Source organism: Rattus norvegicus, chromosome 14 (genome assembly GCF_036323735.1).
Source record: "Rattus norvegicus strain BN/NHsdMcwi chromosome 14, GRCr8, whole genome shotgun sequence".
Lineage (NCBI taxonomy): Eukaryota > Metazoa > Chordata > Mammalia > Rodentia > Muridae > Rattus > Rattus norvegicus.
In genome coordinates this window covers 35,051,010-35,066,202 of record NC_086032.1, presented here as the reverse complement: position 1 = coordinate 35,066,202, position 15,193 = coordinate 35,051,010, and the positions used below count along the sequence as shown (strand labels likewise).

At 45.8% G+C, this 15,193-nt stretch overlaps 1 protein-coding gene across 9 annotated transcripts in view; it reads left to right on the top strand.

The window, feature by feature from the left end:
* The window catches only part of Dcun1d4 (defective in cullin neddylation 1 domain containing 4), an 80,494-nt gene that overhangs the window by 21,083 nt on the left and 44,218 nt on the right, over positions 1-15,193 (top strand). For 7 of the 9 annotated variants that reach the window (NM_001108359.1, XM_017599288.3, XM_039092176.2 and 4 more), the window contains 2 exons: positions 8,379-8,449; positions 8,621-8,660. The exons of 1 other annotated variant lie outside the window; for it this stretch is intronic. In NM_001108359.1, the coding sequence (NP_001101829.1) occupies positions 8,379-8,449; positions 8,621-8,660 (111 nt within the window). One more of the 9 variants, XM_063273339.1, reaches the window with a different exon arrangement.

Below are 15,193 nucleotides of genomic sequence, written 5' to 3'. Positions count from 1 at the left end.
CTAGGTAGTCTGAAGTATACAGGCTGCTGAGCCTCCTGTCCTGTGTGGCAGGGGAACAGATTCCCCCCTGTCCACTTTACACCAGACTCTTGAGCCAGCCCTCGTCATTCCTCCCTCAGACCCTTGCTAGGCTCTGTTGGCCAATATTCTGTTCCTTTTGCTACAGGATCTTACTCTCTAGCCCAGGCTGGCCTGGTGCTCATTATAGTTTACTAAGCTGGCCTGGAGCTCACTCTGTAGGGTAGACTGGTTTGGACTCCCACCAGTCCTCCTGTCCCTGCTTCCAAAGTGCCTGGCCTGTACTTTGAGAAGAACTTCTTAGCTTTTACATTGATTATGCATATTCTAATGGAAACGACATATGTAACTGACATGCCAGTCATGCTGATCTGTTCACCACACATTACACACACACACACACACACACACACACACACACACACACACACACACATATCCAGTCACCCTGATCTGTTCACTACACATTACACACACACACACACATCCAGTCACCCTGATCTGTTCACCACACATTATACACACACACACACATCCAGTCACCCTGATCTGTTCACCACACATTACACACACACACACACACACACACACACACACACACATATCCAGTCACCCTGATCTGTTCACTACACATTACACACACACACACACATCCAGTCACCCTGATCTGTTCACCACACATTACACACACACACACACATCCAGTCACCCTGATCTGTTCACCACACATTACACACACACACACACACATCCAGTCACCCTGATCTGTTCACCACACATTACACACACACACACACACACACACACACACACACACACACACATCCAGTCACCCTGATCTGTTCACCACACATTACACACACACACACACACACACACACACGCACACACACGCACACGTATATATATTCACACACTACTTCCAAAACTATGTATCAATTAAAGCTAAGTAAAAATATGCAGTATTGGTCTTCTCTGCCTTATTTCTCTTTAAATGGCCTCCAGTTGCCTCTTGTCACGTCAGGTGGCAGATTCCATTCTGTTACAGCTGTATAGTGTTCGTGTGTGGTAGTCTTTGCATTTGTCTGTTGGCGTGTGCTGACCTGACCGCATGCCTTAGTGAGCTGTGTCCAGTACATATGCGGAGCCTCCCATGTCCCTCTCACTTCAGTCTCTACATCCCCAGCAGGGAGGTGCCACATCGTGAGGGCTCCCTCTCCTAGTGTTTGAGGAGTGTTTCTTAATGGCTAATTATTGATAATTAATTAGTTAAAGTATTAATATAACTAAGTCCTAATTTGTTCCCACCAGCTGCCTGTAAGAGTTCTTCTCAGACCTAGTGCAGCAGTTTCTTTCTGTCTTTTTGATAATGCTATTTTAACCTGTGTAAGGCGATGTCCCGTTATGACCGAATGGCATCGTGCCATTCAACTAATGTTGAAGATTTTTGTATTAATTCACATGTTACTCATTTATCTACTGTCTTAAGAAATCTCATAAGCCAGTGTCCACACAGGTCATTTGTCCATTTTGAAGTGGGGTTTGTTTTGGTGGTTTCCTTTTTTGCTGTCGACATGTTTAAGACCGTTTATGACTTAAACTCTCAGGTGATAAAGAGACTCTCAGACCCTCTCTTCTGCGCTTTGGGCTGTGCCTCTCTCTCTCTCTCTCTCTCTCTCTCTCTCTCTCTCTCTCTCTCTCTCTCCATTGATTGTTTCCTTTGCTGCACAGAAGATTTTCATTTACCATTTGTCAGATTTTGCTTTTGCAGCTTATTTTTTGGGGGATTCATATCTAAAACATAATCTTTATCCAGACCCATGCCCTAAAGCACTTCCCCTGTATTTTCACAGTAGTAGTTTGGGGTTTGTGTTTAAGTTGTTGACCTGTTTTGAATTGATTTTTAATTTATCTATTTATCTAACCTCTATCAATCAACTATCTGTCATCTATTTTGTGTTTGTTTTTGAGGCATGGTCTCACTCTATAGCCCTAGAATCCTGGAACTCACCTTGTAGACCAGGCTGGACTCCAGCTCACAGAGATTCACCTGCCTCAGTCTACTGAGTGCTGGGGTTGGATGCATAGGCCTTGATTTTTCTTTTAAATGTGTGTGTGTGTGTGTGTGTGTGTGTGTGTGTGTGTGTGTGAGAGAGAGAGAGAGAGAGAGAGAGAGAGAGAGAGAGAGAGATACTGATTTTCTTGTTTTGTCTGATTTTTCAAAGATTTAAGGATGAGACTTTATGTAATTATGTTCTTGTTGCATTTGTTGTTAATCTGGCTATAGATATATAGGCTTATTTTTGGCTTCTTTAGTCTGTTTATTTGGTCTGTGTCTTTTTTTGTTTGTTTGTTTGTTTTTTCTTTCCTTTTTTTGGAGCTGGGGACCGAACCCAGGCCTTGAGCTGAGCTAAATCCCCAACCCCCTGTGTCTTTTTTTTTTTTTTTTTTTTGTTTCTTTTTTTCGGAGCTGGGGACCGAACCCAGGGCCTTGCGCTTCCTAGGCAAGCGCTCTACCACTGAGCTAAATCCCCAACCCCCCTGTGTCTTATTTTTAATACCAGTATCATGCTGGGTGGGTTTTTGTTTTTGTTCCGTTTTTGGTAGTATATTGTTATTGCTTTGAAGTATGTTTTTGTTTGTTTGGTTTAGTTTTTTAGGACAAGGTTTCTCTATGTAGTCCTAGCTGCCTTGAAACTTGCTCTGTAGACCAGGCTGGCCTTGAACTCAGAGATCCACCTGCCTCTGCCTCCACGTGCTGATCCGAAAGGCGTGCGCCAATATTTCTGGGCTTTATAATAGTTTTTAAAACCAGGTATTGGAGCCTCAAGATTTTTTTTCTTTTTGCTCAGGATTGTTTTCATTGTTCAGTCTTGTGAGTTCCACACAGACTTTTAGTGTTTTTCCTACTTCGATTAAGGATGTCAATATTTTAATAGTATTTTCTCTATATTGAGATCACTTTGGGTGGCCCGGGCTTTTTGACACTATTCCATGAACATGGGGCATTTTTCTGTTTTGTGGCCTGTCCAATTTTACCAGAATTTTGTATTTAGTGTAAATGATGGTTGATTTTCCTTGCAAGGATTTTGGGTTTTGTAGGTATCGTGTAAGTAGTACTGCTTTCTCAGCGTCTTTGGGAACAGTGATCTTGGTGAGTGACAAAGATATTATCGGTCTTTGCATGTCTTTCTATCCCCGATTATGGACTTCATGAGTTCTAACCACTCTTGGTGTCCCGTGGTCTAGCTACATTGCCTCACTGTCTCAGTCACTGAAGCAGTCGGATCTTCTGCCTGCGGATGGATAACTTGGACTCTTCCCTGTCTCCTGCTCGTTATTGTATTCTCTTGCCTGTTTCCCTCTGAAGTTTGTAGAGAGAGACTCAGCCAGTTTTAAAATAATTTGTATACTTGATAGGGTAGTACAGTCTATGTGGGACATGGTCTTAGTCTCATAGGGAGGTAGAGTGGAGAAATGCCTTTGGGCTAACAGGAAGTGTGACATATGTATTCCCAGGGTGGCCACGGCTGCCATCTAACTCCTATGTGAAATAGTGAAAAGGGAGAGAATCGGACAGACACAGAACAAGGCATCTCGAAGTAATCCCATTTCCCCCACCCCCATGCATTCCAGTAAAAATTTGTGTGTGGGCCATTTCTTAAGTTCCTCACTAAGGCAAATAAAGACTTCCTTTTGGCTTCAGTAGTGTGTGAGTATGTGTGTTCTCTGAGGGAGTTGGTTAGCCTGAAGCAGCTGCAGCAGCTGGCCTGCCCTGTTAGCGCAGTGGACAGTGCAGCTGTGCACTGGAGTCTGGCAGAGAGGTGAGGGCAAAGTGAGTGTGTGGAACCGATGAGATGCGGGGCTCCGGGCCCAGCGATGAGCTGCTGTCTCTTGCCTTGAATGCCTTCCCCTTCTACTGTGGCTGAGGTGGGAGCCAATTTCAGTTGGTTTCAAATGCTTCCTGATTGTTCGTTGTTCCTCCTGAAAGACAACCTCTTTCTAATAAGGAGAAATGCTCTCTTATTTAGTGGAATATAGTGGCTCAATTCTTCAGTCACAGCACTTGAGAGGCAGAGGCAGGAGGATCTCTAAATTCAAGGCAGAAGTCTGGTTTACTGTCCCCTTCAGGGCAGCCAGGACTATGTAGAGAGACCCTGTGTAAAACAAACAGGTCCTTTTATGGTGTTGATTATATCCTGTGTATGCACAGAGACCTAGGCACGTCCTTTCCCTTCTGGTCACCCTCACTCTGCACTGTCCGCTGTTGTACCGCTGTGCATATCCACCAGGTGCTGACTGGCAGTGCCTAGGGGCCAGGGCGACCTGCCACCGAGGTTTTACAGATGATACTTCTTCGGCACACAGCCTCACTCCTTGTTTATGTATTAGCTAACTGCACTCGAGCTGTAGTGGCCAAGTAGTAGCGGAGTCCACAGAACCCCAGGGTCATAGTGTGCCCCCTGCAGTCTCTTTGCCTCTGCTCCATACCTGATGTTAGACCTGAGGAGGAAGCTCATGCTTACCTCAGCACGTGCTTGGCAGGGCCAGCATCTTTGTTCTCAGATTGGTTCCAAGCCTTACCTTCCTTTCTCCTCCCATGATTTTTCCAAGGGTAGGAGATGGCTGTGGGGGATGGGTGGGCATACAGGGGTGGAGTGTGTGAGAACTGCAGGGCAGGCAGAAGAGGAGTTTGATTGCCTTTAATTTGTAGTTTACTGAAGGGAGAAGCCGTTGCTTCACAGCGTTGGCACTTTCCCCTTCCAGAAACAGCCATCTCTGTTGGCACTTACATCGGCCACCAAACGAGAGTGTCTGCATTTCCGTCTCACCTTTTGACGTTTATTCCTTTATGTATTATTGCCTTTTGATGCTATTATAATTGAGATCTCGGTTATATTTTACAGTTGGCATTATGGAAGAAAGGAAGGGTTTTGCTTATTGTGCATTTGTTTCTGATTCTTATGGATACATAAACTATCAGAACGTAAATGGTTGTTTGACATTCACGTCTGCATTTACTGCCCCAGATCATCTGACTCCTGATTCCCTGCGTCCGTCCGTCATAGCTACAGTGCAGAGTGGTCTGTGTCCTCTCTTCCCTTTCATCTTGCAAACAGTAATTAAAGCAAACAGCATTTTCATACCCAGTTAGCATCCGTTGGTGGTTTTGAAAACACCCAGAAGATAGTTTAGGTGAGCTCTTTATCAGACAGACTGCTGTGTGGAGCTGATGGCTGGCTGTGGAGGGTGCTGTCACCTGCACTCACACCACCACTGCTCGCTCGCTGTGGAAAGCCTGCGGATCATGGAGTACGGTTGACTTAACCTTGTATTTTCCCTTTGGAATTGAAAGATGAGCGGGTTTTTATGAATCAGTTAGTGCTTTCCTGATGTATTCTCTGTAAAGCATTTGATCTTTACCCTGACATCTCTGCCTTAAGGATGTGAAATCTATTTTAGATTTCAAGGTCTGTTACTTGCCCTAAGCATGGAACGGATGAACCATAAATCCAATATCTGTTAACCTTTGTGAGGTTATCTTTTATTGCTATTTTTTCCTTTTTGTTTTTCTTCTAAATTCCTGTCTTCTTACACTGAGAGATGAAAGGGCCATTCATATTACTGGTTTCATCTGTTTTTCCCTTTTGAGTGCAGTGATGGCCCGTGGCTGTGGTAGGAATTGGTACAGAAATGGATAATTGACACAGTGTGTTGACTTGTGAAATGAACCGTTTTATTGGCTTTAGTGACGTGTGACTTCATGTATGGAATGTAATGGTAGGCACTCCTGTGTCTTGTCTAGTGTGTGGAGATTCCCTGGCACAGCCATTATGGATATACATTCATGGTGTAGATCAGTGCTCTCTCTCACAGGCTGTGGAGCTGTCTCAGGCTGCTCACCTCAGTCACCAAGCTCTGACTTTGGGTTTTTAATACAGGGCTGGTGTTAGATGGATGCAGATAGATACTGTTTTCTCTGATTATTGGTGGGAAGTTGATAGTTTTTATTGAGTACTTACTCTACTCTAGGCGTTATGGTTGGGGCCCGACACTTGTAGGCATTGTGGTAGGCAGCCAGTTAGATAGTTTTGTTCTTACCACACTGTAAAGACAGCATCTCATCTCTAGATGAAATTGAAAGTTGGGTTGAAAAACTAAACCAGTGAGCTGGAGATTTGAACCATCTTGTAGGCCCAGAGGTCAGAATGTGAAGCCCAGTAGTGCTTTTGGTATGTGCACTGCGGACTAGGTTGAGTGTGGTGGGAAGACTGGAGTGGAGGGAGAAGACACTTGGAAGCCAGGGCAGGGTGTAGTAGCTCATGAACGTCTGGGGATTCGGTGTAAAGATAATTTGTTTCTTACCTTGTGAGCCTTCCATCTTTACTACAGGAAGAGGAAGGTTTGTTCTGACACTTACACAAAGGCTGGCAGGCCTGAACCCCAGGCTTGTGAAGTGACATGTGGTGGCCACAAAGATGCATGTGTGTGTGTCTAAGCCTTTGACACATCCTTTCTCCTTCTCTTCTGTTGTCCTCTGTGGCAAGACAAGCCGTTGTCTCAGCTTTGACTCAGGGGGGGGTGTGTAGCAAAGCGATGGTGGATGTGTTGACCCTGTTCCTGTTTCTAAACAGGAACAAAAATACCAAGATGATTCCTGTGGTCCTGCGTCTGCAGAAGGGTATGGGCGTGAGTCTTCAGTTCCTCATGGCTTCGTTTCTAGCTTGGAGACTCCTGTCCACTTTTATCAAGTATACACAGGAGGAGTTCTACATTTGGCATACACTGCACACACGCACATTCTCACCTGTGGCTTTTCTGGACTTCCCCTGTGTGGTTGTGCCAAGTGGGTTCTGTGCCGTTTACCTTAAGTATGGCTAGATTATTCAGATGCAAACAATTATCAGGGGTCTTAGGTTTGTGTGTGTGTCTTTCTAAGATTGGGTCTTGAGCATGCTGTCCCCTCACCCCCACAGTGCGTCAGCACACCTGGCCAGGAGGCCATCGTTAGGGCCCATGTAGAAGCTCAGACCCTGCTCTGGCCGTCACTTAGCCGGCACTGGCAGTGACCATGAGAGCAGTGCATGTACACACGTGTGAAGGGACAGCTTGTTGCTTATCTTCTAGCCCTGCAGGGCTTCTCAGGAATGGCTTCCTAGTGCAAGTAAGCCTTTTTGACAGAGGGTCCAGCCCAGCAGCCAACTCAGAGGGTGGCACTGACCCCTGGCTGGGTTCTCCATGTCTGGTGCACGTCCCAAGTAATAACTCAGTGAAGTGACTTACTTCTTTCTCCCTAGAATGGTATGCTCCCTAGAATAGAGTGTCTCTTCGAGGTCACTTTCCCTAACATTTGTGATAGGAAAGAAACAGAATTAATGCCAATCCTGGTATTTATACAATACTTTTCCAAATATGAAATTATTAATAACCCGTTAGCATTTCTCTATAGCCTGCATATATGTATGTGGGTATACTTTATAAAAACGTGCCTGCCTGTGTGGCACTAGGGACTGACCTAGGGCTTCATGCATTCTGGGTTCGGATTCTACCACTAAGCTGCACTCAGCCATGGAGACGTTAGGGTGGGAAATCCCAAAGCCTGGTAGTGTGCTGCGGCCGCACTACATGACACTCTGGACCGAGCAGCCTGGGAGTCTCCTGCTTGACTGAGCACGCAGTCCTGAGGCGCTTACAGGTGGTGGATGGATGGATGCCCCTCTGTACTGGGGCTGCTTCCCCATGAGTGCGGCTTTAGAATCTGTCATTCTCCACTGCTGCAGGGCCTGCAGGTGACTGCACACCACCCTGCACTCTGGGACCAACAGTTCGCAAGACATTCTTCATCTGCCTGCCTAAGGGCAGGTGGAGGGTGGTAGATTCCTGTGATGGAATCATGTAATCTGCAGGAATACACTGTTAGGTTGTAAAGTGCTGGACTCCGGGACACCGCTCTGTCATTCTTCTGAGCAGGAGCATGCTTATACCAAAACTCTGGGGAAGGATGGGGAAGCAAGCCTGTTCCTCTGAGAGCTGAGCCGTCTTCTCTTTGTGATCGTCTGAGTCCCTAACATTATTTATATCCTAAGAAATGCAGGTCGGCTGCTGGCACAGTTTCACAGCCACTGCAGTGTTTTCTTTTACTTGAGAGCTGACATGAACTCCCATGACTTTTAGCATTTGGGTGGAGATTCGACTTTACTGTCAGAGCTTATTCCTGGGGGCTGGTTCAGTGTTGCCATGTACTTGTAAGTATCGCGTTAGTCGAGCTGCTGAGAACCATTCGCGTTTACTCTTGAACGTTTGCAATTTCTTGCTGAGTGAGAAACAGCTAACGCTGATTTCTTTTCTCTCTTTTAAAGACTTTCAGCTGAACTCTCATCTCTCAACACTGGCAAACATTCATAAGATCTACCACACCCTTAACAAGCTAGTAAGTGAGTCTTTAAAGACAGTCGCCAGCTTTGAGGCGGCCCTTTTGTGCAAGTGTGTTTGATAAAGAATTTACACTGTGGCCGTCCCTTGCTTATCACAATACTGAGTTTTCGGGCTTACTGTAGGGCTTACTGCGATTTCTTGGTGTTAATGATCGTATTTCTTACAGAATCTGACAGAAGACGTTGGCCAAGACGATCACCAAACAGGTAAATGCAGACAACACTACTGATGTTTAAGTGAAGGTGCCGAGATGGAATTGTGCAAGGGAAGCGGATAATTGGTCCCCCTATTGCCCTCCGTTAACAAGTTGCCACACTTGAGGACCAGGGGGAAAAGGCAGTCAGGGTACAGCTCCTTCCCGTGGGGACTCGATTCCTGAGGTGCAGGAAGAGTTTCCAGTAGCTTTCAGGTGCAATCCTTCTCCTTACCTAAGCATCTCAGCTCTTGCCCTGGAAAGGTGGGTGTCAGTTACAAGGCAGAGTGGTTTGAAACTTGGGAAGGTTTCTGTGATTTTGCCATGAGGGGAGGTCCTGAGTGAATTTAAAGAGATAAGCGGGGTGCCTGACTGCTCCCAGGTATGGTAGAGAAGGTTTATTGTAGATAAGAGGGAGCGCATACACAGAAGCATCTGGAAGGGTCCAGTCTGAACATGACCTGCTAACTGAACTGGGCCATGAGAGGAGAGAGGGGTTGTGGGGAGAGCTCAAGAGAGGGGAACTAAGAGCACAAGAGGCCAAAAGACTGACAGTCGTCAAATATAGGGAAGAACAGCTGAGGAAGGAGCAGCCCAGCCTAGTCCCTGGGCTAGGAAGTTTTAGGTAGGGGTGGGGTATACCTGTTAGGAGGACTCTGTAACTTGCTGGGAGAATCTGGTAGACACTGTCAGCTTTCATATGTCAATAGGCACCTCTCTTAGCCTTTGCCCCAGGTTTATGACCTCATCGTGGGAAGTGGAAATCTTAAACCTGAGGTCCTCATGGTTTAAGTAGCACGATGATTGCCTTAGCTCAGCCCTTGATGTAAGTTTGAGGTATGGTCTCAGTGTTTGCCCATCTGACCGGCACCTAGGTCATGATGCAGCCGACCAGGGGACCAGGCTCAGAGAACCACTTCTCTAATCCAGTTAGGATTATAAAAGTTCAGGAATGTGCATCTGATCTAAAGTTACAAAGTTGTGGCAAAAAACCTTTAAATGTATTGTAAAATGGAAAAATTACTACAGCTTCATGTTAGCTGATCCAGGCTGCCGCTACAGAACACCCTAGAGCAAGTAACTTATAAATAGTCATGTCTGCCTGTCAGTTCTGGAGGCTGGAGAGGCAGGTGGCAGATTGCTGTCTGGTGAGGGCCCTTAGATGGGGTGAGGGCTCCCTGCAGGCTTCTTTTATAAAGGTTCATTCTCAGTTGCTGGGGTTTCTCCCATTACTCAGTCAGCCCTAAAGACCCCAGCTTTCCATCCCAACATTTTGGGGATTAGATGCCAGCGGATGATTTTTGGAGTGACACATTCAGGCCACAGCTTGTTGAAGACATTTGAACAGCACCAAAGTGAATGGAGTGAAACCTGGTTGTCTTTGGCTCTCCCAATCTAACACTCTCTTAGTACTACTCTCTGTAATTTGTTTTCCTTCCAAATACTGTTATAAACATACATGTTTGTGTCCCTGAAGCATCCATGTGTTTTACATTTTCATTCAGTGGTAGATTGTTGACATGTAGTTCTCCCCAGCAACTTCTCCCCAGATTGATTCAGAGTAAGGTGGAATTTAAACGTGAGGTGGAGGTTGAAGAAATAGTCTGCTGGAGTGCCCTGGCCTTTCAGTCGGTCCTCCCTGGGTCCAGGCTGGCACACCTGCATGCTCTCCGCCGGCCCTGTAATGGAGAAAGACTTCCTGCTATGCTGGGGTGGCAGCATCTCAGAGTGGCTTGGCTCTCTGGCTCTCAGAGCAGACAGGACTCCCAGTTCATAGGAGTATGAGACGGGAACAGACCGCGGCAGGTATGTTGAGGTTGGCTGCAAGCAGTCCGTTCTTAATTGCTGCTTATGTCAAGTTCATGGGTATGTCATATGTTCTTCAGGCTTCTGATGTGCTTGTGTATGCTTGAGCCTAACTTTCAGCTATTTTCAGTAATACGGGAATGAAATTTCCAAAGTAATTTCCAAGGGTCAAGTTGATATTTAAGGAGAAAACGACAGTTCTCTGCTTGGAACTGCCAGTGGTTGGGAAGGTTTTTTGTTTTTTGTTTTTTTTTTAAAAACAAACAAAAAACCAAAAAACAAAAAAAACTTAAAGGAGTTGGTGTAGTTTTAGTTTTGTTTTTTCAATTTTTTATTGGATAGTTTATATATTTACATTTCAAATGCTATCCCCTTTCCCAGTTTCCCCCTTTCCCATCTCCCTCCCCTGTAGTTTTAGTTTTTAAAATAAGATTTTGTATTATTAAGACTCTTAAGATTATCTTAGCTATGGTAACAACACCTCTTATTTCTGACTTGTGAATATTTTATAGTTAATTTTGGAGTTTAGATTTAAATGAGTAATTGTTACTATAGTAATTTCATATCTAAGTGTTAAACTTGAAAATGGCACTATGATAACTAAGTTTCAGTTAAGGACAGTAATGGAGGAAAGGGTTTTGGCCCTGGGCCCTGTTTACCTTTTGGTCCACTGCTGCCACAGTGCCTAGATGTGCTGATTACTGCTCATGATGTATGTGTGCTTGTTTGTGTGCTCATGGGGTGTGTGTGTGTGTGTGTGTGTGTGTGTGTGTGTGTGTGTATGCATGCGTGTCTGTATGGTATATATATGTGTGTATATATATGTATGTATGGTATATATGTAATATGCATGTGTATGTATGTGTGTATGGTGTGTGTATATGTATGTGTGTGTATGGTATATATGTGTGTATATATGATATATGTATGGTATATATGTAATATGTGTGTGTATGTGTATGGTGTGAGTGTGTGTGTGGTGTATATATCTGTGTGTGTGTACTGATGTATACGTGTGTGCAGGTATACTATGTGGGTGATGGTGTAGGGGCCAGAAGTTGATGTCTTAAGATGTCTTCACTTGCTTCTCCACCCTATTTTTTAAAACAGTCTCACTGAGCCTTGAGCTCTCTGGTTTTGGCTAAACTTGGTTGGCCAACAAGCACCCAGATCTGCCTGTCTTTGTCTATACCTCTGGGGCCTTGGTTACAGGCACAAGCCACCATACTTATCTTTGTATGTGGGTGTTGGGGATCTAAACTCATGTCCTTATATTTGTATCCATGGAACCATCTCCCTGGACCAAGGCTTGTTTTCCAGTCTTTCCCCACTGTCGCACACCTGGCTATGGTATCTGTTGTGTTTCCTACTTGGCAGTGTGCACTGTAAAAGTGAGGCAGTGAGCGTGAGGCTTGGAGATATGAGCGAGAGTTTTCCTGGGACTGTGTGGGCCCAGTGGGAGTGTGGGCACTAAGCATTGTGTACAGGAGAGCCAAGGCCACTTCAGAATGGGAGCATCTCATGTGCTGCCTGTGCTCCTGATCTTCCATGGGGCAGAGGGAGATGAGTGAGAGGAGAAGCAGCTCAGAAACAGAGAAACGATGAACAAAAGAAAAACAGAGGCAGAAAAATGTCAGGACAATGATTGTCCATGCCAGAGTGCCTGTTACTTAGAGATAAAGGGAATTTCTTTTGTCTTCAGTAGTAGGAAATTTTTGTCCACTCAGTGGATTGGGCTTTGTGGTCAGCAGTAGAACATTTGCCTGGCTTTCGTGAAGTCTGAACTCCATGCTGAAGGAGAAGCTCTGTGTCTCTGTGCCCCTAAAGCTGCGGCTTTGCATCCCCTCCACCTGAACTGCCGCTGGCTTGTAGGCTCTTTGTGAAGTAAACAGACTCGGGAGCTCTTGCTTGTGCTAGCTACTTTCTGATTCTTTTTCTGTAAAGTATAGTTAAATGGAGGTAAAGTATGTATCTAAGCTTTGAAGCCTAAATTTACTGATAGAAATACATACGAATCTATAGATTTAAACATTTTTTAATTGTAAAAAGACTTATCTCAATTGTTCTAAGAAGCATACACTCTACCTGCCAGTAAACATGAAGTAGACATGGAGTCAGCCTGGAAGATTGGTGCGTTGTCTCTCTCTCTCTCTCTCTCTCTCTCTGTCTCTCTCTCTCTGTCTCTCTGTCTCTGTCTGTCTCTCTGTCTCTGTCTGTCTCTGTCTCTGTCACTCTCTGTCTCTCTGTCTCTGTCTCTGTCTCTCTCTCTGTCTCTGTCTCTGTATATCTCTGTCTCTGTCTGTCTGTCTGTCTCTCTCTGTCTCTCTGTCTCTCTCTGTCTCTGTCTCTCTCTCTCTGTCTCTGTCTGTCTTTCTCTGTCTCTGTCTGTCTGTCTGTCTCTGTCTGTCTCTCTCTGTCTCTGTCTCTCTGTGTCTCTCTCTCTCTCTCTCTCTCTCTGCTCAAGGGTTTCAGTGTCTGGAAATGCTCCAGTTTTAAGCGACTCCGTTTATACATGTTGTATGAACACATTTGCTCAGTGAATACTTAATTGTCTATGGAACTCAGTAAAGTGTATTTCACTATTATAAATTACATTTGCGGTATATATTACCAGTGAACCAACAGGAAACCCAAACAAAGACATGCTTTTTCCCCCTTTTTCCTGTATTTTTGTTGTTGTGTAGAGACCATGTTTTAATCTTTAACTCCAATTGGCCTTGGGCTCTCTCTGGTAGCCCATGTTGAACTTGCATCCTTTCTACCTCAGCCCCCTGAGTGGTGACCTCAGGCCGAGACAGTAGACAGTGGCCACTCTCTGTCCACAGTGCACTTTAGAAAGTCCTGGTGCTTGTGATTTGGCAACGGGAGGAGCAGAGGAGAGAGCAGGCAGGTGTTGGGCAGAACTTGTGTGTGTGCTGCTGACCCGGGGTCTTGATGGTAAATTGTAAACATGCAAAGCATAGCTTTCTTTGTAGCCTGGAAAATTCTCTGAGTCAGTGTCTCCCCCATCCATCTTGTGAGGCAGCTGCTGGGCAGGGGCAGGGGCAGGGGCAGAGCGATTGAATAGTGGTCATCAGAGAGCAGTCATGGCGTATTTGGGGGAAATGGCCAGTTAACAGTGACTCTCTTATGTGAATACTTAGAGCAGAAAGATCTAAAAGAAAGTCTTGTCTCCTAGCTATGAGATCAAAGTTTTGGATACAGTAAGGTACCAAACTGGAGGAGATGTAAGCAAGGTCTACACAGATATGAGAAAAAAATGGTTCGTGAGATGTGGAGAAGAAAGCCTCAGAGTGGTGGTTTGAATAAGTATGAGCCCCATAGACTCCCGCGGGTAAATGTTTGCCCATAGGGAGTGGCACTCTTAGGAGGTGTGGCCTTGGAGGAAGTGTGTCACTGGGGCGTGGGCTTTGAGGTCCTTTGCTCAAGCTGTGCTTAGTGTGGCACCCAGTCTCCTGCTGCCTGCGGATCAAGATGTAGACCTCTCAGCTCCTTCTCCAGCACTATGTCTGCCTGCACGCTGCCGTGCTTCCACCATGATAATGGACTGAACTTCCGGAACTGTAAGCCAGCCCCAAGTTGTCCTTTATAAGAGCTGCTGTGGTCATGGTGTCTCTTCACAGCAATGAAACCCTAACTAAGATACTCAGTAAGGAAAAAGAAATGTAAGGAAATAGGGTGATGGGGTGATGTGAGATGTTTGTGTGCTTATGGAAGATGTGCTACTGTGGTGAGTAGGATCGGTGAAGGCATTTGTGTTACTGTTCCTTATGCAGCAGGCGCTAAAGGACCTAATGAGTCACGGTTTACTAGGAGACATTATTTTCAAGTGCTCATTGCTCATGGACTGAGGAGAGAAGTGCATTTCCTGTGTTCTGTAAATACCGTGGGAGAGAAAGGCCGCTGCTAGACCAGATGCTCTGGGAAGGAGCTGCCTTTTCTCACGTGTGTCCGTATGTAGGGCAGCAGAAGTCCACTCCAGCCGTAGGCACACTCCCAGTTCTGGACTCTGTCTCAAGCTGTACAGTTAGGTAGCCAACATTTTCCTTCTGTGAGCCTGACCCAAGGCATTGGTAAGCAAGGACAGCATCATGTTCAGGGCTGATAGTCCTCGGAAGCTTAGGTCACAGCAGTGTTTGAACCCTGGCATATGCTGGCGTGTGGTTTGAGTCCTGGACACTTCTCCGTAGGGAAGGTGAATTGAGTGTGTCAGGTGCTAGGCAGCATCCTCTCTGGCTCTTTTCCTGTCCTCAGCTGCTGTTGCAAGAGGTAGAGAGAGCTTTGTATGTCTGTGGAAGCTTTCACTCTTGGACAGATGTAGGTAGGCTCCAGGTACGGTGGCCGGAAGTGATTTGCCTAAGCCTGCTGGAAATCAGGTCTGGGCTAAGGGAGCAAACGGGCTCTAATGCACAGCGACTGTCCAGTATGCTCTGAGGACTCGAGTCCATCTGGGAGACCCTGAAATGTAGCAGAGCAGTGCAAGCCTAAGGGTGACCCAGGATTTGGTCCCAGCTCATCATTGCTCTCTGTAGGTTGTGGCTCTGACTGCTGACCTCTTGCCTTGCTTGTCACGCCTCCCAGCTAACTGTGTCTGGCCCCCACCCATCAGCCTAGCTCTTTACTACTAAATGTAGCCTGAGCCACCTCACACAGAAGCCTTCGTGTGGCCATGGAGCCACCCCCCCACCCCCCGAATCTCCTCTGGTGTCTGGGACACCATAGCAGTTATTAGCTTCCTTT